At 52.1% G+C, this 22,981-nt stretch overlaps 1 protein-coding gene across 1 annotated transcript in view; it reads right to left on the minus strand.

Annotated features, from left to right (window-relative positions):
• SLC1A7 (solute carrier family 1 member 7) overlaps nt 1-22,981 on the minus strand; it is a 40,428-nt gene that overhangs the window by 17,030 nt on the left and 417 nt on the right. Inside the window, exons 2-3 of the mRNA XM_045799454.2 lie at nt 18,811-18,890; nt 396-611 (exon numbers count right to left, since the gene is read on the minus strand). Of these exons, the coding sequence (XP_045655410.1) occupies nt 396-611; nt 18,811-18,890 (296 nt within the window). The remainder of the gene's footprint in view (nt 1-395; nt 612-18,810; nt 18,891-22,981) is intronic.

A 22,981-nucleotide genomic window follows, 5' to 3' on the forward strand; every position in this document is an offset into this window, starting at 1 on the left:
TAAGGAAGACAGTGGGGGAGTGACCGCTGGCCTTCCCCGGTAGAGGCTGGGTGCACACAAGCAAACTCAGTCCGCAAACAGCCGCTAATGCCTGCCCAGTGCCAGGCTGCATGCTGGGGTGTGGCTCCCGGGGGAGCTGACCCCTGTCCTGCCCTGGAGGTGCGCCCAGTCTAACGGAGGCAGACAGTGCAGTGTGAACCCAGTGGGGGGCACAGGGCTGAGGGGACAGAGACACTGTGTGGCCTCTGTGGCCACAAGAAATCAAGAGCAGACCCTGAGAACCCCCTCCCCATGTCCTATGTGGCCTCTGGCAGACACGTGGGGCCAGGCCTGTGGAGCTGCTGGCCTCAGCCCAGGCATGGCGTTCCCAAGCAGGGTGTCGGTGCGAGAGTTACCGGATGAGGTCCAGCAGGGCGTCGGCTGAGCTCATGATGGCCTTCCTGCTCTGGTCTGTCGTCTCCTTCTGGGCTGCCCCGCCTGGGTGAATGATGGACACCATGATGATGCCCACGATGACTGCCACGAAGGTGGTCCACAGGTAGTATGCCACGGTGAGGATGCCCAGGCGGCTGGAGGTCTTGGCATCCAGGGAGGCGAGGCCAGACATCAAGCTGGGAGAGCGATGTGGGTCAGGGTCTGGGGGTTGGCGGGGTGGGCACTCAGGGGGACCCGCTCATACTCCTCCTGGCTCTGCCCCCCACCCTCACAGGGCAGAGTGACCATGCACCGCCCCCCTCAGCAATCCAGTTCTGTGGCCCTTCTAGTCTGGTTTCTTGCTCTGTTCTCTGGCCCATGCCCAGGGTCAGCAGCCACACCCTTGCACACCTCCAGGCCTTTGCCAGCACTGTTTCTTTGGTGTCAAAATCAGGTTCCTCCACTCGGCCCAAGTGCTACTCATTAGGTAAGACCAAGTGCAATGTCACCTCTCTGGTGACATCTTGGACTACCTGCCTGCCCCCAGGGTTAGGAGCCCATTCTGGGGCTTCCACAGCCCCTGGCCTCTGTCATGACCCTGGCTGTCACTGTCTACCTGTCTCTCTCAGACTGAGGACACGAGAGGAGAGGGGCAGGTGTGACTTCTCTGTGGGTCCCCAGTGCGTGCACAGCGTGAGCTTTCAGGGCTGCCACCAAGCAGGGGTTGCTGCAAGCTTGCTGAATGAACTAATGATGGGAGTGAGTGAAAGCCCTGGGCTGGGTCCTGGTCCTGCCTCTGCCCACTGCCTGAGGGACATCTCTGGGCCTCAGGATCCCATCTCTGAAATGGGGCCGTGGATTCTCAGAGAGGTGCCACCCTGTGGCCATCTTGGGTTACCACCTGGGCCCAGATTCCCCTTCATCGTTGTGGGAGGTTGGGTTGAGGGGGCTTGTGATTCTCTCTCCCCTTGGCTCCTCCCACCCCTGCCTGCCTTGCCCTGGGCTCTGGGCCTACCAGCGCGGGTCAGCCCCAGAGCTACTCTTCTCATGGCTGTTGGTGGGGTGGGGTTGAGAGATTAGTTAAGGAGATGCTTGTGCTTTGCTGCCAAAAGGATTTTTCCCCAAAGCCCTTTCATTCTTTCAGATAAAGGAAGTATTTGTCTGGTTTTAATCACGGAAACAAGAGTGGATAATCCCTCCCCATCCTGCTCCTCTTCTCGTTAGACTCTGCGCAGGCAGCACCCAGCATCGAGCCGAGCACAGCAAGCTTCTCCCCACCTCAGGCTGTAGCTGCTGCCTGAGTGCCCTGCTCTTCCTTGCTCTATTAAGACACAGTTGAAGGATCTCCTCCTCCAGAAAACCTTCCTTGACCACTGGCTGGGGCAAAGGCTCCTTCTCTGGGCTTCCACAGGCCCTGTGCTGTCCTCTGCCTCAACCCCCACCTCACTGAGTTGCTGACTGTTTACTGGAAGTGCCTCCGGGACTGGGCCTGGGTCTGTTCAATGCTGGGTCCACAGAGCCAGGCACGGGGGGCCCAGCCTGAGTGCAGCTTGGTAGCAGTTTGCTGAATGAAGGAGTGAATGAATGAATGTTTACAATCTCTGTTCATCCCTTGTCTGCCAGTATGCCATATGTTAGTGATGCACTTAGTGTGGGTCTCAGACGTAAATCCTGAAGGGCTCATAATGGGATTGTGTAGGCAAGGGAAATGGGGGGCTGCCTTATAGTTATTATCCATGAGAGATGATCCCCAGGCTGTGGCCAGCACGTCGGCCCAGGGCCAAAAGGCCTCTGACCGCAGCAGAATCCCCCACAGCCAAGTCCAACTGTTTCAGCTCACAGGGAAGCCGGGGCCCTGAGAGGACGACCTGCCCAAGATCACACAGAACACTAGCAGCCAACTGGACCAGAACGCAGGCCCCCAACTCCAGGCCTGTCCTTTTTTCCTTCATGTATTTATTCATACTTTTAGTGCATGCCCACTTCATGCCATGCCCTGTGTCCACAGAAAAAAATCAGAGTCTCTCCCCAGCCTCAAGCTGCTCCTGGTGTGGCAGGAGGGCAGGAAGGAGACAGACTGAGATGCTCCCGTACAAGTGGACTCAAGGAACCAGGAGCCAAGGTTGCTGTATTAGTACCATAGGCAAGAGGATAAGGATGTGCTATCTTTACTCAGAGGAGAGAGGGATCACTTCGAACTAGGAGAGTCAGGAAGGACTTCCTGGAGGAGGGGGCATTTGAGTTGGTTCTTAGGAGGATGGGGAGGATGTGGAAATGGGGCAGATATCCCAGGCAATGAGACAGCAGTAGCCAACAGGGAGGCTGGCAAGTGGGGGCACACTGTGCTGTTTAATGTGGTCAGAGCTAAGGTCAAATTAGAAGAATGGTGATATGGGGGACAGACAGACTGTGCTCAGGAGTGGGGGTCGCCTTGAGTGCCAGACCAAGGGGACAGAGGAAAAAGTGGGGTCCAGCACAATACATCCAGCAGAATTTGCTGGCTGTCTGAAAAGGGAGAACTCCTTAAATTTAAGAACATCTAAGTGAAGTGTACAGGGAAGGGACCCTAAAATATTTTGTGAGAGCGATCATCTGGGACTGACCTAAGAATGTCAATGCAGAACTAGACCAGGACTCAGCCCCTGACTCGTCAATGCAGAGTTAGATTAAAAGTTACAGCATACCCAAGCAGTGGGTTCTAAGCATCCATTAGAAGCAATGGTGTCATTGAAAAGATGTTCCTATTTGAGCTTACGTGGAGAAAACAAGGTCCGAGCTAGTCCGTAGCTCTGCAAGGGGCCCTAGAGCCTGTGACAGAGAGCCCTCTCCGGGTTTGTGGTCCAGAGGCACCGCGCAAACATGCTTGAGGGATTGTGCATGAGAGGCGTGTCCGTGACAATGAGATTGCAGAAAGGGGCTAAGGGCCCCTCAGAAGGCCACCCTGAAGAAGAAGAGGTCTAACAGAGGGGTGGTTCCAACTCGGGGACTGACCGGGATGCAGAAATGGAGGGAGTGTAGGTTCTAGATACAGCAAGAGAGGCCCCAACCCAGGGGCTCTGGTAAGAAGAGGGCTTGATGGAAAACATGGAAAGAATTCCATCACCTGGGCTCCAAGCAGTTCCCCTCTGGAGCCTCCAAACTGGGAAGGGTTTTCCTACTGGCTGGAGAGAGGAGGCGGGAGCTCGGGTGGAGGGAGCGCCGGCAACAGCTGACAGAGCAGCCACGTTGGTGACTGGGGGCGCTGACAGTGGCCAAGAAGACCGGGAGCTCAGTATGAGGAAAGCCCCACGAGCACATGGGCCGCTCCAGGGACTCATGGTAATAAGAAAGCAAGTTCAAGATCCCACCTTTGATCAGAGGGGGCTCCTCAAGATCTCAGACTTCTGGGCCAAGCTCTTAAATTGACCTGAGAACCTATAAGCTGGGGTAGGGTGGCTTGCGAGGACTCGTGGATATGCACAGAAGAAAAACCACCAGCAAGAGAGAGTTTACAGTAGCTATCTTTGCGTGGTGGGATTATGGGTGATTTTTGTTCTGTTGTACTGTTTATCCACATTCTCTGTTATTTCTAGGATGAGCATGTCTTGCTGGTGGACAGAAAACACAATCCCTGGAGTACCTGGCATCCACAGAAACCATAATTTGTCTGGACCTTAGATGTCCCCAAACACCTGACATCCAACTCATTTGATCCTTAAAAAACATTCTAGGTCGGTGCTGCCCTATGGAATTACAAGGTAGGCCACAACTGTAAAATTTTAAATTTCTTAGTAGTCACATTTTAGAAAGTGAAAAAAAAATGAAATTCGTTTTTTTGGTGAAATTCATTTTAATACTTTATTTAACCCAGTCTATCCAAAATATTATCATTGCAATGTGTAATCAATATAAAAATGTTTACACTGCTTCAGGTAGTTAATATTTTAACTTACATCAATTTTTTTAAAAAGTTAAGCTCCTCAGTTGTACTAGCCACATTTCAAGGGTTCAATAACCCACTTATGACCAGTGGCTACCTTACTGGACCATGCAGTTGAAGTTAGAAGGTAAATAGAGCTCAGGGATGGGGAGATAATTGGCCAAGCCACCCAGCTGGGAAGCTGTGGAGTCTAGACTAAAACAGGGGTTTCTGATTCAGAACGTGGGGCTTCCCCTGCTCCCAGTACCTCTCTGTGATACCGAGCTGGTTTAACTCCAGTGCAAGAAAAGTGTCTTCCAGTTTTTCTGACCATGATTCTAATTTGATGGGAGTCCATGTCGTGCCTCTGTAGTTCAACTCTCAGAGTTGACAACTTGTCCCATGATGGATTTGTGGTGGTGAGCTCCCCATCTTTGGAGTTATCCAAGTGGAGCCTGGATGGCCAGCCAACTGTTCAGATGCTCAATCAAGGCTTCTAGACTGAGTGGGAGGTTCCATGAGGATGACCTCCAATGCCCCTACTGGCACATAATTTACGGTGAGGGGAGAACAAGTAACCTTGCCTCACCTACTCCCAGTCTGGCTGGGTGCTCCTTGGAGCCCCCATGGTCCTTCAGGGCCCTGGGGAAGAGCCTCAGGGAGCTGAGAGGTCTGGGACTCCCTCGTGAGCCATATGGCCACCAACACAGAGCCCAGGGATTGTGGATCAAGAGATTGCAGTGACTGGGGAGCGGGCTGGGCTCAAAGGCCCAGCCTGTTTCAATCTGATAACTGCTCCACTTGCAGGGGTGGGGGAAGGGAGGCAGCAGCTGCTGGGTGCCTCACAGGGGGGAAGGAGGCTGTTTACTGACGTCACCTGGTTCTAACACCAGCTGGTGAGGTGGGTATCATGACTCCACCTGACCCTGGGAGCCACCGCTGCTGCCGTACACTGTGCTGGGGACAGTGGACCGAGTACCTGGACTCTTGGCTGCCCACCCCCCCATTTGAAGTCCTTGGAGGCTCCCCACTGCCCTTAGAACTTTGCACACTCCTTCATGGCCTTGAGTCCGTTGTGGCCTGAGTCAGGCTCCAGCTCCTCACCTGCGCGCTCCAGCCACCCTGGTCTCCCTACTGCTCTGAACCGCCTTTGCACGGTAACTCCTTCAGCCTGGAACTCTGTCCCCCCACCCTGCATCCCATACACATTTCCCTAGCCCCACCCATTTCCACTTTTCCTTTCCAAGGCCAGCCTAGATGTCCTTTCTTCTGGGAAGCCTTCCTCGAGGTGCCGCTTCAACCCTCCGTCTGAGGGAACCCTGTTCTCCTCGGTTAGAGGGCATTCTGCTGGTATGCCCACCTCCGAATCCCCAGGGCACAACCAGTAAGCTGGCAGGGAATTCCAAAGGAACCCAGTCCCCTTGCCCCTGCCTCTCCTGCTTCCCTTTCCTGTCCCCTCCTGCTGCTCATTTGTCTGTTCTCCACTCAGGCACCGCGTCCCTCGGAGGCCCCTTTGGGCCCACCTGGCTGGGCGAGGCATCTCCCGCCTGCTCCCACATGTATCCCTCAATAGCTGGGAGCCCTCGTCACGTTCCCAAACCTCTGTGTGCCTCTGTTTCCACTGAAGGATAAAATGGAGATAGTGATGGTTTGTGGTGAGGGTTAATCTAGGTTTAGCACGGTGCCTGGTACCTCATAAATATTCAATATATTCCAGTTATTAGCATTTGCTCTATGATGTCATTGTCTCTCCAGTGACTGCCTGCCCCAGCAGACTGTGAGCTCCTCCAGGGAAGGGCTGGATCTGGCTCAGCTTCAGGTCCTCAGAGCCCAGGGCCTGGTCTGGGTGCAGGTTTGTTGAGTGTGTTGTTAAACCAGGATGCCATTCTAGACGAGATTATTAAAAGGTCAGCTTAGCTCTGATGACTATAGGCACCCATTGTGGGTTCCCTGAGAGCAAGTCCCCTGGACCAGTTTTGGTCCCCTCACCAGGTTTATGGGACTACCCCTGGCACTGTATGTCTGTGTGACATTGAGATAGTTGGCACTGGAACTTTTGGGAACAGATGGGGACTTCTGGGAGTGACTGTCTCAGGCAGTGCCGTCTCCTGGGTGAAGAAACTCTGTGAGGGTCCCTGGAGGTATGATTCAGGGCTTTTCTTTCAGCCTCCCCTTCCTGGTCATTTTTATCAATGGGTTGGCCAAGGCCGCTGACAGCATGTGGATCGGATTTGCAGAGGACAGGAAGCTGGGAGGAACAGCTAATGTGTGGGACGAGGAAGTTGGGACGATGCAGACCCCAGCAGGCTGGGACCACGGGCCAATTCTGACACGATAAAACTGAGCAAGGACATATGTTGGGCCAGACCTGGCTTCCACAGCCGGGAGAGCACAGTCTCTGGGGTGGGGGTAGGGGGCCGAGCCGCAGCAGCAGCAGCAGCAGCACATGGGAAGGGGACTTTGGTGTTGGTTTGCTGCCAGCTTGTTGAGTCACGTAGGGAATGGGGCTGCCGAAGGGCCGGTGGGCCCTTTGCCTCTGGGGCCAGAAGCCTGGGAGCTTGTGGAGGAGGCCATGGACCCGCCCTGACATTGAGACCCACTGGGAAAGGGACAGGGGAGGGAGGTGTGCATCTTGCAGCTGAGGTAGGAGTGGTGACAGAGCTGTGGGCCTGGGGAAGCAGGTGAGGGGGGCGGGGGTCTGTGGAGCTGGGAGCAGAGCAAAGCTGGGTAATGCTGGGATTGGTGGGGCAAGCCACAGGGAAGGAGCTCTCAGCTCAGCACCAGTAATAACTTTCCGCCCTGGAAGGGACCACCTTGAGAAGTAGTGAATTCCCAGTCACTGTAGGTGTGCAAGCAACTTGCTAAGACCACCCAATAAGTAGATTCAAACCCTGGTCTACCAGCATGACAACACCCATAGTCACAATATCCCGGCACTAGGATGTCTGAGACAGGAAGGAGCCCTGAGCCCCATGGCCAAGTCCCTGGGCTCTGGCCTCAGCTGACCCAGTTGGGGAGGCTCCCCCAAGCCAGCCCGGGGATGCAGCTGCAGGGAGTCCACCAGAAAGGCAGCTGGAAGGAGGCATCTGGGGGCCCATGAGAATCCCTTCAGCCCTTCCAAGCATCATGGCTTGCTTTCTTCCTGGAGCAGATGACAGGCCCAGCAGCTGACAGCAAGTGCCACGTTAGCACCGCATTACTTTTCCCAGATGGCTCTGCCACGCCCCCACCCTCAAGCCAACTCTTTCTAAGACCTGAGGCAGGATGCCCAGACTCCCACTTGGCTAAAGTCAGGGTCCTCTGGTCCCAGTACCCCCTACCAAGGGCACACATTTCTCTACCGCCTCTGCTTGCACACGTCAGATGACAGAGAACTCACTACCTCATGTTAGCCCCTCCATATGGGCTAGCTGTGCTTATTAGACAGTCCTTCCTGGCGCCAGAATGAAATCCACAATCAGGGAAGAGAATTCCCTGTTCTGGGCCCAGCCCTGCCCTCTGGAGTGACACAGACCGAAGCTTTTTGGTTCCTCTTTAGAGGCTGTGGGGCTCGGAGTGCAGAGATGGAGTGGGAAAGGAGGAGGGCGGGCACAGAGCCAGGCATGGGTCTAGTGGGACACCGCTGCCTGGTCATCCCCCACCGCCCTCTGAAGGTCCCTGCTTCCCAGCCAGACCCCTGGGCACCAGAACAACGCTTAATTGGGGCTTGCAAATAGCAAGCCTGAATGGAACCGAAAGTAGAAGCTGGAGGAGCTAAAGCTGCAGCCCTCAGAGCTCCCGGTCTGACCATCGACCATGCCCAACCACTTTCCATCAGGAAGGCTGTGAGCCCAAGTGTAACAAGGGTCCCATCCAGTTCCTACCTCTATGAGAGCCGAACTCATACCCCTTTCTTTCCCACAAAACAAAGAACATCAGGTGTGAGGAAGCTGGAGTGTCCCACAGAGGCCCACCTCTCTGCTCCACAGTTGCAGCCTGTCATCTCTACTGAACTATGTCCTTGGGCTGCCCGGTTATGACCCGTGCCACCATGCCATGGCTAGGAGCCCCCGCCCCCAGAGTAGGAGGGAACCTGAGTCTCCTGCCTTCTCTTCCTCCACCAGCGGGGCTCCTGGTGTCTCTCCACCAAGGGCTCAGACTGGGCTGCCTAAGTGAAGCTCTCTCCAGGTTGAATGAGACCCTCTAGGGCAGTGGTTCTCCACAGAGAAGGGCAATGGGAACTTTTCAAAACCTCCCCCACCTCCCCAAACTCTGATATGTTCCTAGCCTGCCCTGTGTTGAATACTTGCTCTGGGTGCTGTGGGTCCCAGGAATGAATGAGGTGGGCTTGTGGTCTTTGAGAAGCTCCAGCCAGTTGGTGCAGAGACCTGTACTGGACAGCACGGAGCCCTGGGTCATGGCTGTGATTGGGAGAGTCCAGAAGCAGGGTCTAGGCTTCCTGGAGGAGGTGGCTGCTGAATGGATCCTTGCAGGATGAGTAGGAATTCTCTGCCTGGACGGGGGAAAGAGCATGGGAGTCCGAGGAGGTTTTCGGAGTCACCAGGCTGATGGTCTGACCCCACCCGCAGCCCACAGCTGGGCCATGTTCCCCCTCCTGATGAGTAAGGCGGTCAGCTGACTGGGCAAGAGGGCCAAGGACAGATCCCAGGGCTCCCATTGGAGAGGTCAGCAGAGTTTTGCTGAGAGAAGTTGCCCCATGGTTTGAGGGGCAGAGCCAGAGCACAGGCTGCCCACTACTCCTGCCTCCCTCCCACTCACTGTGTGCTGGGGAGCCCGGGGCAGCTGCCCCCTGCACACTGGCTCCCAGACTGCAACGGCTGCGTGGCCCAGGACCTTCTCCAATAAGTTAGAACGTGGGTGTTTGGGTGTTTTCTGCCAAGCTAGAGTTCCTCAGGAAGGGGGAGAAGGGAGTGTTAGGTTTCTTTGGCCAAACATGATTTCCTGATTCTAAGAAAAATCAGTTTAAAATTCTTACAAGAAACTGAACGGAAAACAACACTTGCACAGGAATGCACATGCACACACAGACGTACACACCGTACACACAGGTGAAGACACCACGTGGTCCCGCACAAACCCACACACGCACTTGGATTTCTTTGCTGTGATGTGAAGCTTACAAAACATTCTGCCATGTTCAGCATCAGTGAATCACAAACACATGGATTTAGTTTCCCTTGAATGATGCCTGGTTTAAGAAATTGAAGAATGAGGGGAGAGGAGGGTTTGGCAAAGAACAAGTGGAGAATTGGAGGCCCTTGCTGGATCCAGATGCTGGTCTGACCCACCCCTGCTTCCTGGTGTCGCTTGTCTGGGGATGTGTGAAAACAAGGCGCTGTTGACTTCCTAAGCTCAGAAGCAAACTCCAGCCCAATTGGGGCCTTAATGGGCCATGAAAAAGTAAAAATAAGAAAGCACCTGCTGGGAATGGCTTTGTCAGTTGGCTGACGGCATCATGTCTCTTTTATGGCTGAGGCCAGGAGTGTGGTAAATAACAGACCTCGAGGTAACTCCAGAGTTGTGGGACACAGTGATGCCCCAAAAGGACATCCAGCAGCATCCTAAGTGTCGAATGAAAGGAAAAGGGTTTCGCAAACTCTGCTCTGGCCCGAATGGAAGATGAAAACAAGATTATGGAGACAAGGGTGCAGCGTGGACAATTCTTATGACATCGCATTGAATGAAAAAGAAAAAAAAAAAAAGAAGAAACACACAGACTTATTTTTGCGGGCAGTGACATCTCCCCTAAGTTCTTAAAGGAACAGAAAGTTGCCAATACCCTTTGGGATAAACTATAAATTAAAAGCCAAAGGGGTCAGAGTAGTGACAGGTGCTATTACTGAGAGAAAGTGGGAAAGGAAGGCCACCAAGTCTCCAAAGACTTGACTTTTCTATTGGAAGAGGAATGATTAGCATGGGTTCAATCAGCAGTGAGGTACAGAGGAAAGAGCTGAGAGCCACAAAGCACTCAGGACCCACCCAAGCACCACCCATGGGAGGCAGGCCCTGGTTCAAGGATGTGACAGTGCTGTGGCAGTCCTAATCATCAGAATATTCCTGTGCCAATGTACTGGGAGGCAGAATTTTTTACATTTCGTCTGAGGCTTCTATGTTCATAGGTAGAGACAGCTAGTCTCCTTGTAGCCAATTTCATTTTTAGAAAACATTTTCAGGGGCACCTGAGTGGCTCAGTCAGTTGAGCATCTGCCTTCAGCTCAGGTCATCATTCTGGGGTCTTGGGATCGAGCCCCATATCGGGCTCACTGCTTGGTGGGGAACCTGCTTCTCCCTCTCCCTCCACTGCTTCCCCTGCTTGTGCTCTCTCTCTCGCTCACTCTGTTTCTCAAATAAATAAACAAAATCTTAAAAAAAAAAAAAAAAGAAACATTTTCAAATACCAAATATAAGGTAAGAAGGCACACTTAGTCCAGGGGAAAGGAGAGACTTCCATGGTTTGACGGAAACACCTCGAGACCTTGAGACCTTAAGATCTGCATGCAGAGTATGAAAAGTGCATCAGTTTACATGAGAGGCTCAGGCGCCTTCTGTGAGAAAGAGACTAAGATCCCACGCCCTGCTCCTTGAGTTTTGAAGTTAGGGTCAGGGTATTCTAGAGTACTTATGACCAAGATCTATGGGCAATAAAAGCCCCCAAGGCTAACCCAACAGGAGGGAAAAGGGCTTAATCCCAAGGAGCCAAGCTCAGGGCATGACTGAGGCTGCTTGGAGGAACAATCACCAGGAACTTAAGGGGATCTAGAAGCCAGAGCAGGGATACAGGGATACGCACCTGCAGGAGGCAGTGTGCTGACTTGAACCAGACCGCACAGGGTCTGTGTTCAACAGCGACACCATGTGGAAGGAACCAGAGCAACAGGGCTAGTGGCAAGATCAAATCTTCCAGTTCTAGCTACTTGGCTGGAAGCTTCCCCTAAAGGAAGTAAGCTGACTTTGGCCACTGGGGTACAAGCCTCAAGAGGAAGATGTTAGGCTTCCCACTGTACAGAGGAGCAGACCTTATTCGGCACATTCAGTTCTGAAGTCAGTACAGAAAACAAAAGCCAACGATAATTAAATTTGCCTCGGAGATCCCTTAGGTTGCTCGTAAAGTTGAGGAGGTATAATTGCAAGTAAATTCACTCAAGACAGTTTGCTTCCTGATTGTGAAGTGTGCTGCTGTTTCTTTAAGGAACACTAGTGGAAGAAGTCAGCATACACTCAGCAGCCATGATGTAAAGAGAAAGAATCCCAACCTTCTCTTCATGGCCTAGAATCACAACTGCTGTGGGGAGATGCTCACAGTTGGAGAGGCACGTGGGAACTGGGACCGGCTCAGTGCGAAGCACACCCACCTCTCCCATGGTGTGCTCACTCAGGAGCACAGCCCTTGGAATGGGGGCAGCCTCCTGCCTCCTTTAAACTCTCTGTTTTCCACAGCATATGTAACTGAATTTACTTAAGTTAAATGCATATATGATGGGACTCCACCAGATGGGACCCAGAGATTAACTAAACTGGCGGACCCGGAGTCACACTGGCTATACAATTAGAAAATTAGATTGTCTTGTCAGCAAACATGGAACCAGTGCATTGCCCAAGTGGTGAGCTACAGGGAGAAATGCTCCGGCCAGAGACTGTGTGCACCTGTCCTCCTTGGTGATTGTGTTTATCTCTGTGAATGAATACACTGGCATTTCCTTTATTTTGTTCCTTCTTGCCAGCATCAGAGGACCGGCCTTAGCAGCTCCAGAGCTCAGATGAGGGTGAGCTTCTGAGCCAGTCAGCCAAGGACTACACCCTGGGCCTGGTGAGTCACTACTAAGAATGATAAGAGCAACCATTTATAGGGGAAAAGATCACAGTGGCAGAATTAGGATTGTGGGATGATAAGGGGATCTTTTTTCTCAATTCTCTATAATGTTTATAATTACAGAATTTTTTAAAGTACAAAAACATTTTTAAAAGGCAACTCCAAACCATCCTCCAAGGGTCAGTTCAAATGTTGGTCATGAAACTTCCCTGAATTCTGCCTCAGCTGCCTTTCCACTGCTCTTTACTCATTTAATATGCATTTATTAGGCACCTGCTATCTAGCAGGCCCTGCAATGTTCCTGTAAAAGAGATAGAAGAATTCATTTTCTTCAGAATTCTTTTTATGATAAGAGAGTTGTCCCTGATTAGAAGAAATTCCCTGATGAGCCACGTGGACCAGAAGCTGAGCAGTGCCTCCACCCTGCCCCACTCCAGAACAGCGCAGGAGTGGAGGTAACTTTTGAAAGACAAGGAGAACAGGATTTTTGATTGGTCTTAGAATAGGGGTAGAGAGAAGGAAGGTGGGGAGAGAGAATGAAAGAGGTGGATACACCCTATGTGGACCCCCCAGTGATCCACACCCTTGTATAATCTCCCTCCCTAAGTGTAGGTGGGATCTGTGACTTGCTTCTAACTAATAGGATATGGCAAAGGTGATGGGATGTCACTCCCATGATTATGTTATAGAAGACCATCTCAGAAGACTGGAGAGTGAGGGATCCTCCTCTTGGCCTTGATGAAGCTGAAAGCCATGTTGGGATTGCCTTTGGCGAGGGTCAGAAGGCAGGAAACCTCTGGTAGCCTCTAGGACCTGAGGGTGGCCTCCAGCTGATAGCTATTAAACTGGGTCGTTAGACAAATACCCACAAGGAAATGACTTCTGCCAATGACCTAGGTGAGCTTGGAAATAGATGCTTCCCTGGCCAAGCCTTCAGATGAGAACACAGCTCAGCGTGCACCTTGACTGCAGCCTCGTGAGACCCTGAGCAGAGGATCCAACTAAGCTATGCCTGGGCTCTCAACCCATGGAAAGTGGTAGATAACTAATGGCTAAGTTTGTGGTAATTTGTTCCAGAGTGATAGATAATAAATATACACAGAGCGAGAGAGAAAACCGAGAGATGGCCGAAGGGCTTACACTCCTCAATATAACCCTTCCCTGTGATCTTGTTCCCATCTGTCAGTGAAATTACTAAATCTGTGTGCTATTTGAAGCAAGGGATATGTGTGTGACTGGGCGACTGGCAAAGGTTGCAGGACTAGTTGCAGGAATGTGAGGGCAGAGGAAAGCAAGAGGCAGTGAGCAGTAGGAATTCGTGGAGGATGAGGCAACTGCGGCAACCATGGCTTGGGGAAAGCTGCTGGGCATGGGTGACACGTGTGTCACGTGGACACTCATGGTACCTAGTCCGTGCACCTGCGAAGGCTGCCATGAACACGGTGTGCAGGTCTGTATCCGTGTTCCCAAGTGTGCCTGAGCCCAGAGAGGCTTCCCAGAGGAAGTGATGAGTAAGCAGCAGTGCTGAGTAAAAGCGTGAAGAAGGAAGAAGTCACGCAAAGGGGTTGCCTGCTGAGAGCAGAAACCGAGGTGGAGGGTTTCATGAAACACCTCTTCTGAGCCTTGGAGAAGCCTGGTGAAGCTTTCATGAGTCAGAAGAAAACAGGCGCCATTCATGACATATCAGGAGTGATGCTGGGTTCTCCAAGGACGTTATCTTATTTCACTCTCAGAAGGGCGGTGGGTGCTCTTCCCTTTTTACAGGGAAGGTCACTAAGGCTCAGATGCTGAGAAACTTGGTTAGGTTCACACCTGCAGTGAGTGACTCCAAAGCCCCAGCCCCTCCCCTGGAGTCCCCCGCAGATTCTCAGCCACACTGGCCAGGACCGAGGGGTCGCCGCCCGCACTGTGAATTACGAAGCCACAACTGGCCAACGGGAGGTTACACTCAGCGGGGCCGTGGCGTGCCTGTCTGAGGAGGGGGCTCAGGCCAGGTGCTGGCTTCGAGTGGAGTCTAGAGAAAAGAGGCCCAAGAGCGGAAGGTGCAGGACTGTGGGCAGACTGACTGAGCCGGACTCCAACCCAGGCCGGCTGGCCCTTCCTCCCTCGAGCTGGGCCTCCTTTCTCTAAAACAAAGTGACTCTCTGACTGTCCGCCTGCCAGATGGTGAGACCCTTTAAAGCAGCACAGGGTCTTTTCATCCTTTGTGTCAGCCACGCACCATTACGACCCAGACTTCGTTATATCTCACCATCCCTCTTTGCTTGTCTTATTAGTTTTCTGTCTCCTGCAAAAATCAGTTACGCTGACCACCACCATTGGCAAGGGGAGAATGAACCTGACCCCCTCCCAGTATGTCACCTAAAAACACAGTGATGCACCTGGTCCTTCTCGGAGGGGTCACAGTGACAGGTGGCCTTGGCTGAGGGAATTCTCAGTCAGCAGTAGGAGTGGCTAGTCCAGATAGGAATGCTGATTTATTTCTATGTCACTACTATACAAAAAAAGGCGGGGGGGCCTGTACCCCGTCATGTGATATGCTAGCCGTGACTGTGAAATCATTGCACGGACAATACTGAGTACATCCGGGGTATGAGCAGCATCGCGGTGGAGACAGGTCATCATCAATAGTTATCAATAAATGAGGAGCTGGGAGAACTTCAAACAGAACCTTGAACTAGGTCTTGAACACAGAGTGGGAACTTTCATCAGGGAGGGAAGAGGGCATTGGTGGGAGGGGAAACAACCTGAGCAAAGGAATGAAGGAAGGAATGTGCGTGGGAATACTTAGGGACCAATGAGGAAACGGGCCTGGTTGCAGGACTTGGCGTAGGGACAGGGTGGCAGGTGCTGCTGGAGAAGAGGCGGGAGCATCTGGAATCATGGGTGCCAGGCTTCAGGGCCCAGAATTACTGGTTATTGGAACCGGAAGCAAATGTGCCTTCATGTGTATCCTCCCACTGCCCTGGAGCAATTATTTATTTATGAGAGAGAGAGAGAACACAGAGGGAGAGGGAGAAGCAGACTCCCCGCTGAGCAGAGAGTCGGATGTGGGGCTCCATCCCAGGCCCCTGCGCTGGAGCAATTACAGGGCAGAAAAATCCCTGTCTCCTGGGGTTACAGCGTGGAGCCCCTGCGGCCCGAGGAGCAGCAGCCTTCTGCTACCCTCTTTAGCTATCAGGCCAGAAGCTGCGATCCCAAGGTACAAGGATTGTTTTGTTTTGTTTTGTTTTGTTTTAACCATTCGAACACTTGTGGAACTTTTAAAGCAAACCCCTACTTGGGTCCCTTGGGCAGTTCTGGTTTAGTAAGCCCGGTGTGAAGCCTGGCATCTTGTCATCTGAATGGGCAAAGCAGCTCCAGTGATTTTGCTCCATCCTAAGTGATGACCCCCCACACCAGCGTGGTTGCCTCTTGAGGACAGGGCTCAGCAGCCCTGAACTGGCCAGGAGCAAGAGCTCAGGGGACTGTGGGCGCCCGATGGATTGGATGGACTACAGACCGGTTCAAACCAAAGGAAGACGAGTTCAGGGATGGAGGGTTTGGGGCTCAGAAATGTGTCCTTTTCCCCCAAAGAAGATTTAATTCTCCCTGAGTAGGAAACTGTGAAAGCACTTCTAGTTTTCGGTGACACAGCTGCTCTGCACCAGCCCAAACTGTATAATAAACAAAGGAAATGTGTGAACACACACTGGCTTTTCTCAAGTTAATACCACATTCCGTTCCCAGCGCGAGAACGCACTTTCGTCTAGGGGAGAAAGACTGGGCCTCTGAGAGCCAGGATTCGGAGAGTCAGACAGGGCCTTTGTCACTAGGAAAGCTGGGTAAACCAAGGCCCAGAGGGAGGGTGCCTTACCTAAGATCACGTGGTAATTTGTGGAGGAAGCAGGTCAGGTACCAAGGCCTCTCACTCCAACTCCAGGGTGTTTTGTTTTGTTTTGTTTTGTTTTGAAGTCGTTTCCATGCCCAGTGTGGAGTCCACCCTGGGGCTTGAACCCACGACCCCGAGATGAAGACCTGAGCTGAGATCAAGAGTTGGACACTTAACTGACTGAGCCACCTAGGTGCCCCTGACTCCAGGACTTTTTAAAAGTTAAATGACTTGCCCAAGGTCACACAGCCAGGCAATGGCAGGGCCAGGGCAGGACCCCAGGTCTTGTGACTCCAGGTCTGTGCCAGGGCCTCTGCCTCTGGGGTGTTTGTGTTCTGAGTAAGAGGCAATGCCCGGGCAGTAAGGATGGCCAGCGGTCAAGGTTGGTAAAGCTGCCTAACAGGAGTCCTGCGCTTTATATCACAAAAAAAAAAACAGGAAAAAAGAAGAAAAAATAGAGTCCTGTGCTTCCTCCACCAACACACTTGTTTAGCTGTCCTGTAACCGTGTGTTTTCTAGTCTGTCTCCCTCACAGCCTTTGAGCTCCTCAGGGACTGAACCTCAGGCATCTCTGTATCGGCAGCTCCCACGACGGGGCCAAGTCGGGGCATGATTGTTGAATTCCTTCGCTAACTCACCTGGCAAGTATTATGGAGTACCTACTGTGTGCCGGCACTTGGCTAGGTGGAGAGTGGAACCTCCGCAGAGTACTATCTCTGCCTTTACAGAATTTGCAGTCCCATGGGAGTTAAACAGGGGCCAAGTGAGTGCAGACAGGATGACAAGGTTAGGTCAGTGCCAAGTGCCGTGTAGGGAAAGAGGCAGGGCTCGGTGAGGCAGAGTGAAGTCGGTGCTGAGGGCGGGCGGCGGGGCGGGCCTGTCTAAGGCCATGATGTGGAGGTGGAGATCTAAACGAAGAGGAGGAGGAAGAGATGTAGAGTGCCGGGGAAGTGTGTTGCAGGCAGAAGGAACAGCCTGTGTGGAGACCCCGAGGCAGGGGAGTGGTTGGTCTGGTCTACAAGGCCCGTGGGACTGGAGTGAGTGGGGCCTGGGATGAAATAGGGGGCAGGCAGGGGAGGATCAGGCAGGGGCCTCTGAGATCAGGGGAAGGGTGGGAGGGTTTGTTTGAAATACCATGGCAGCCATGGATGGGTTTTAGGTTAAGGGATAGCACAGCCCAGGTGGCTTTTCAGGAGGTGGTTCTGACCATGGGGTGGAGAACAGGGTGGGAGGGGAACAGCGGAAGCAAGGAGGCCGGTGAGGTGACCATGGAGTCTGGACCGCGTGGTGGGGAGGCAGCTGGGTTGGATTTGGGAGGATGAACCAGCCGCAGTCACTGATGGACTGGCTGACTGGAAGTGGGAGGGGGATAAGCAAGGGGGCTTGAAGAACTGGGTGGATGGAGCTGCCGTTTACGGACCAGCAGAAATCAGGAGAAGGAACTGGTTTGCAGGGTAAAATCTCAAGCTGATTGCACTGAATTTGGGACACGTGCGTGTTAAGCATCCAGGGGAGATGTCGAAGAGGGAGTTTGAGTGTGGGGTTCAGATGAGAGGCCTGGGCGTACTTGGGAGTGTCGGGCTTGCAGGTGGTTCGTCAAAGCCACGAGGATGGACGAGGGAAGTTGAGGGAAGTCCTGAGAAGTCTCGTGGAGGAAGAGAGACTGGGACGGAGGGGCAGAGAAGAGGCAACAGCTGGGAGGAGGAATTCAAGAGGGCACCATGGAAGCTACTGGTGACCTTCACTGATTGACAGACTCCGTGAATGACTCAAAAGATGCATAAAGAGGAGACAACAACTAGAATGGGTTGAGGAGCCAGGGAAAGCTTTTGGAGGAAGGGAGGCAGCATGTCAGCAAGATCCTTGGGAGACTGAGTCCTGAGAGACCTAAACGCTGCCTGCAGGAAGCTGAACTGTACTTGACAAAGCCGCCCCTGCCCCCCAGCCCGCACCTCCTTTCTCCTCCCCTCCCTCCCCCCCCCCCCCCCCACCTCACGGGAGCAGAGGGTACCATTAACTGGCCTCCCTGCCCTGGAAGGAAAGGAGGGGAGGAGCTGGCTCACTGCTCAGCAGCGGGAAATGATGACCCTGCCCCAGGGGACAGAGCCCACTACCCCCACACACAGGCCTCAGAGAGGTGTGTCCCTGTCCTTCCCTGCACAGAAATCCTGGGAGGTGAGGATTCCAAGCCCACAGCCTCAGAGCAAAGAAGGGCTCTCAGACACCACCTGGAGCGGCCAGCTCATTACACAGAGATGGGGCAGGGGCTAGCTCTGGTGACCTAGCATGTCAGTGATAGGGGACAGGTGATCGCCAGTGATTTCCAGTGGCCCTCCCCCAGTTAATAAAGTGTGAATTCTTTAGGCTGGCATACAAGGTCTTTCATGCTTGAGCAAGAACCCAGCCCCACGCCCCAACATCTAGCAACACAAATATGTATAGCCTCGGGTGGCTCTCACAACAACCCTTTCGAGTAGGTGGTGTTATTCATTTCGCAGATGAGGAAACTGAAGCTCAGAGGAGTCTGGGCACCTGTGCAAGGTTGCACAGCTGAGCCAGGATATCATCTCATGAGTGTCTCCAAAGTTGTCTTTTCCCCATGCCCTGCTGCTTTCACCATAAAGAGCCTCTCCTCTGGGAAGCCATCCCTGACCTCCCTGGCCCTGAGCTACCTGGGAGTCGGGTCGCATCCCCTGACACCAAATCACTTGTTCAGGTCATGAAAAAGTCCACTGAATGGGCCTGAAATCCGTGGTGCCACTGACGCCCTCCCCTCCCAGCCCTGACCTCCCCGCCAAACACGTGCCCCTTCCTCACCTGGAGACCACCAGTGGTAGGATCAGCATCTTCAGCATCCTCATCAGGAGCTCCCCAGGAAACTGGAAGTAACTAATTTCCTGAAAGTACAGGAAGAGCTGGGGTTATAGCAGGCGGTACTGACTTCCCAGTTGTTCACAGTCTTCAAACACTTTGACCCGCACGCTCCTGCGTAGCACGCGGACGGGAGTCCGTGGAGGAAGCACTGGCTTGGGAGCCAAACAGACTTGGGTTCTAATCTTAACCCCCCATAAGTAGCTGTGTGGCCTTAAGCACATTACTCGACCTCTCTGAGTCCTTACATGAGCAAAAATGCCTTCGTCCTCCCCTTACCTCGGATAGTAGTCTGGCCATATATGAGATTCTTAGTTTGAAAGAATTTTCCCTTCAAATTTCAAAGGCATTTCCCTTTGTCTTCTAGATTCCAGTGTTGCTTATGATGTTTGGAGCCATTCTTCCTAGTCCTTTGTGGAGACTTCTTTTATTCCCTCAGAACCATTAAAGGATTTTCTGTTAATTTCCAGTTTTCTGTAGTTTTCATGGTGATGTACCACAGCGTGAGATTTTCTTCTTTCTTTTTTAAAAAAATTCATAGCGCTGTGCATACTTCCCACTTCTGAGAAAATTTCTTACATGCTCTGGGAAATTTTTCTCTCCATTTTTTAGCCCTCTCGAAAACTCTTATAGAGAATTGGATGTTGGACACCTCTGATTTTCTTCTATTTTCATCTTGTTTGTTTTACTTTCTGGGAGATTTCTGCAACTTTATCCTAGCTATTGACATGTTTATCTTGGCTCATCGATTTTTAATTTCCAAAAATTCTTTCTTGTTCTCGGATTGTTCCTTCTTTTTGCATCCCATTTCTGTTTTACGGTCACTGTATCTTCTCACATCTCCGAAGAACTTAAGACAAGATTTAAATTTTTTTCTTCTATTTCCTGCATTGTCTCTGGTTCATTAGAGACCCTCTTTTCTGTTTGTTTAGTCTCTTTCTGTTAGAAGCTTTGACTCTGGCTTTCTGCTCGTATGTAACTGTGAGGTGCCGAACTGCTGTGCGTGTGAGTGGAACTTGTCAGGTGATGGCTCCTCAAGGAAAGGTGATGGGTGACAGTCTGACCTGTTTACTCTTGAGAGGATGGGATGGGGAGGACTCCCCTTTATAGCAGAATTTGGAGATCTTTTCAGAGAGGCTCAGTGAGAAGTCTCCTCTCACCCCCAACTAGGGGGTGAGGGTGTGCCTATGCCCAGCTGACAGCAGTCTTATGGGGATCCCCCACTCGAGTGCAGATGTCCACTCATTTGTGGGACGCATGTGCTCATCATCTCCGCTCCCCCAACACACACAGGTGGACCGAATTTCCCTGTGAGGCACAGGAAGGGCGGTAGAGATGGGTGGATGAGTCCCCTGATTACATGAACTGGAAGGGACTGACGGATCTAACTGCTCCAGTTACAAAATTCCAGCCAATGCCCCTGATTTCACCTCCTTGCTTCACCTGGCCTCCTGCAGCTCTGTGTACTTTCAAGTGCAGAACCTTTCTGGAGTTCTCCGAGCCAAACTGACGTGGCATCTACTTCTGTAGACACACGTTTTAGCTTTCTGTGCTCTACTAAGTGAGACCGTTCAACTCTACCCACGTCCCATCTTGTCTAATTTATGGTACTCCCTCAACTTCTTTTCTCAGTTGTCTCCTTTTATATATTCTTAGGAGTTTATATCTTTCAAAAATCCCATTACTATAATTTTAGTGGAATTCCAGGAAGGAAAGGAAAAATGGATGCAATTGTAAATTCACCATAGTTTAACTAAAGCTCTCAAAATGATCTGTATTTTTATTTATTTATTTTTGGAGAGGGAGAGACCAGGCGTGCATGGGAAGGGGAGAGGCAGAGGGGAAAGGAGAGAGAGAATCCCAGACAGGCTCCATGCCCAGTGCAGAGCCCTACATGGGGCTCGATCTTGGAACCCCGAGATCATGACCTGAGCCGAAATCAAGAGTTGGATGCTTTACCGACTGAGCCACCCAGGGGCCCCTCAAAATGATCTAGATTTTTACATGAGATACTATTTCCAAAGCTAAAATCTGTGATCTTGTAAGCTCTTTTCACCAGTAGGACATGCTTCCATTTTGCAAATTGTTTACAACTTTGGCCTGTTGCGTAAGCTTACAAAATAAGAAGGGTTTTGTTTCTGAGTCACAGGCAGAGATCAGAGAAACAACTCCTGGATTTCAAAGTAGGATGCTGAGAAAGCCAATTCCTGCCGAATAAACTGCTCTAAGACTCCACATCCTTTCTTCAGTTTATCTGGCAGGTTAATCCAGACCGGAACACATTTGCATTTCCAAGCAGATGGGGCAGGCAGCTTTGGCAAAGGAGGCCCCAGATGAGCTTGGCTTTTAATAATAAGCATTCCAATTTGTTTTCACAAAATAATCTTCCTGCAGGAAATATAGTTTTTGTTGCTCAGGGAAATTAAAGAAAGTAGATTGCAGATTGTGCTGTTGCCCATTTAATTCAGCAAAGAGGCGAGGGTTCTCTCTGCGACAAGCACTGAGCTAGACTCACATTTTGGCTCACGAAAGCCCATGTGATATTCAGCAAGTCAAAATCTGCTGGGAGCGCCGGACACCTGCACAAAAGGCTCTAAGGCGGGACAGCCGGCAGCTGGTTACAGGGGAAGGCTGAGCGTGGGGTGATCGTGGGGGCAGAGGATTATTTCAAGTGGGGGCAGGTCTAGAAGAATTTTTGTAAGAATTTTGTAAGATCTGGCATATGAGATAGCTCTCGTCACAGGTAGGACTTGGACAGGCAGATGAGGGAGGTGAGAAGTGCCAGGCACCGGTGAGTCCTTGTTTATTCTCACGACAGTCCTAATAGAAATATAGTGCCCCCCACTCCAGATAAGGAAAACGAGGCCCAGAACAGAGATGGGATTTTGCCAAGGGCCACACAGCCGTTCAAGGTTCTGCTGCCTCCAGAGTCCACGTTTCTCCCTTAATAGCGGAGAGTGGCTTAACAGTGTTACCCTTGCAATCGGGGCTCTGTTTTCAGGGAGGGAGTGTTTCCCTTTTCATGGAAGATGAAATCTGGTGCTTGAGCCCCAGGTGTAGATGATACTAGATGTCAGTGAGCTGCAGGAAGAGGAATTTTGTGAAATAGAGGATCTTCCAGGAGTGCGTCGACAAAGACTCTCTGCTAGAACAAGTATGGGACTGGCTACAAAGGGCCCTCTTTTCGGCCACGCCTCATCCTTTGGCCTTGGCTTCGGCCTGCGTGGCCATCCTGCTACGTCAGTTTAGTGAGAATGCCCCTCTCTACCTTCAGCAAGAATCTCTCTACCCTCCATGTCTCCTCTCAGCAATGTTCTGTCAGTTGCCCCGCTCACTATATTCACTGTCTCTAAGTCCCCAGCTGTCTTTGTTGTGTTCAGACTTGAGCCTGATCTCTCTCCCCTATTCCGATGGTCTTAACACCTATCCCCGTGGTCCTGAACAAAGTCTCCCTTACTGTTTTAACAAGGGTCAGAATCATTTTTTCTCCAGTGCCATGCGAGTGTCCCTCCCTGTCCTGTGGGAGATGGGTGCTGAGAGGGAAAGGGGCGCTTGCTCAGACAAGGCATCGCCACGCTTATAGTTACACAGAACCCCGCGGACCTGCCTTGCTTCCCAGCCCGGCATCCAATCCGCCAGCACATACGGACGGTTCCTTTTTGGAAACAGTTCTCACATGGGCCCCGTTCATCCTGCTGTCAGGTCTTACCCCTGTGACCACCTCCTCACCTGGCCCCTGCCTGTCCCTCCACTCCCGCATCCTGTACTCAGCACCAGCGTGATCTCTCCAAGCTGAGATCTGACCATTTCACTCCCCCGCCCAAAGCGGCTCACGGTGGTGGCAGGCCCCTGAGGGCCCCTGGGCTCCAGCCCCTGCCTCTCGGGGTATGTCCTAGCTGCTGTGAACAGTCTGCTCCATACACGCTCAAGTCTTTTATGGCCCTGCGTCTCACTCCAGCTGTTACCTCTGCCCTGAACACCCTTCTGGGTCTCTCTTCATCTGAGCTGCTGTAGGAGGTGTTTTCTGATGCCTGCTTTGCACTCTTACGGGACTCTATTCTTCCTGCTCCCGTGCCTCTTTGCCCTGTGCTTATTCTGATGAGATGCCCTGGCCTCT

Source organism: Ursus americanus, chromosome 12 (genome assembly GCF_024610735.1).
Source record: "Ursus americanus isolate L20-20 chromosome 12, mUrsAme1.1.p, whole genome shotgun sequence".
Taxonomy (NCBI): Eukaryota; Metazoa; Chordata; class Mammalia; order Carnivora; family Ursidae; genus Ursus; species Ursus americanus.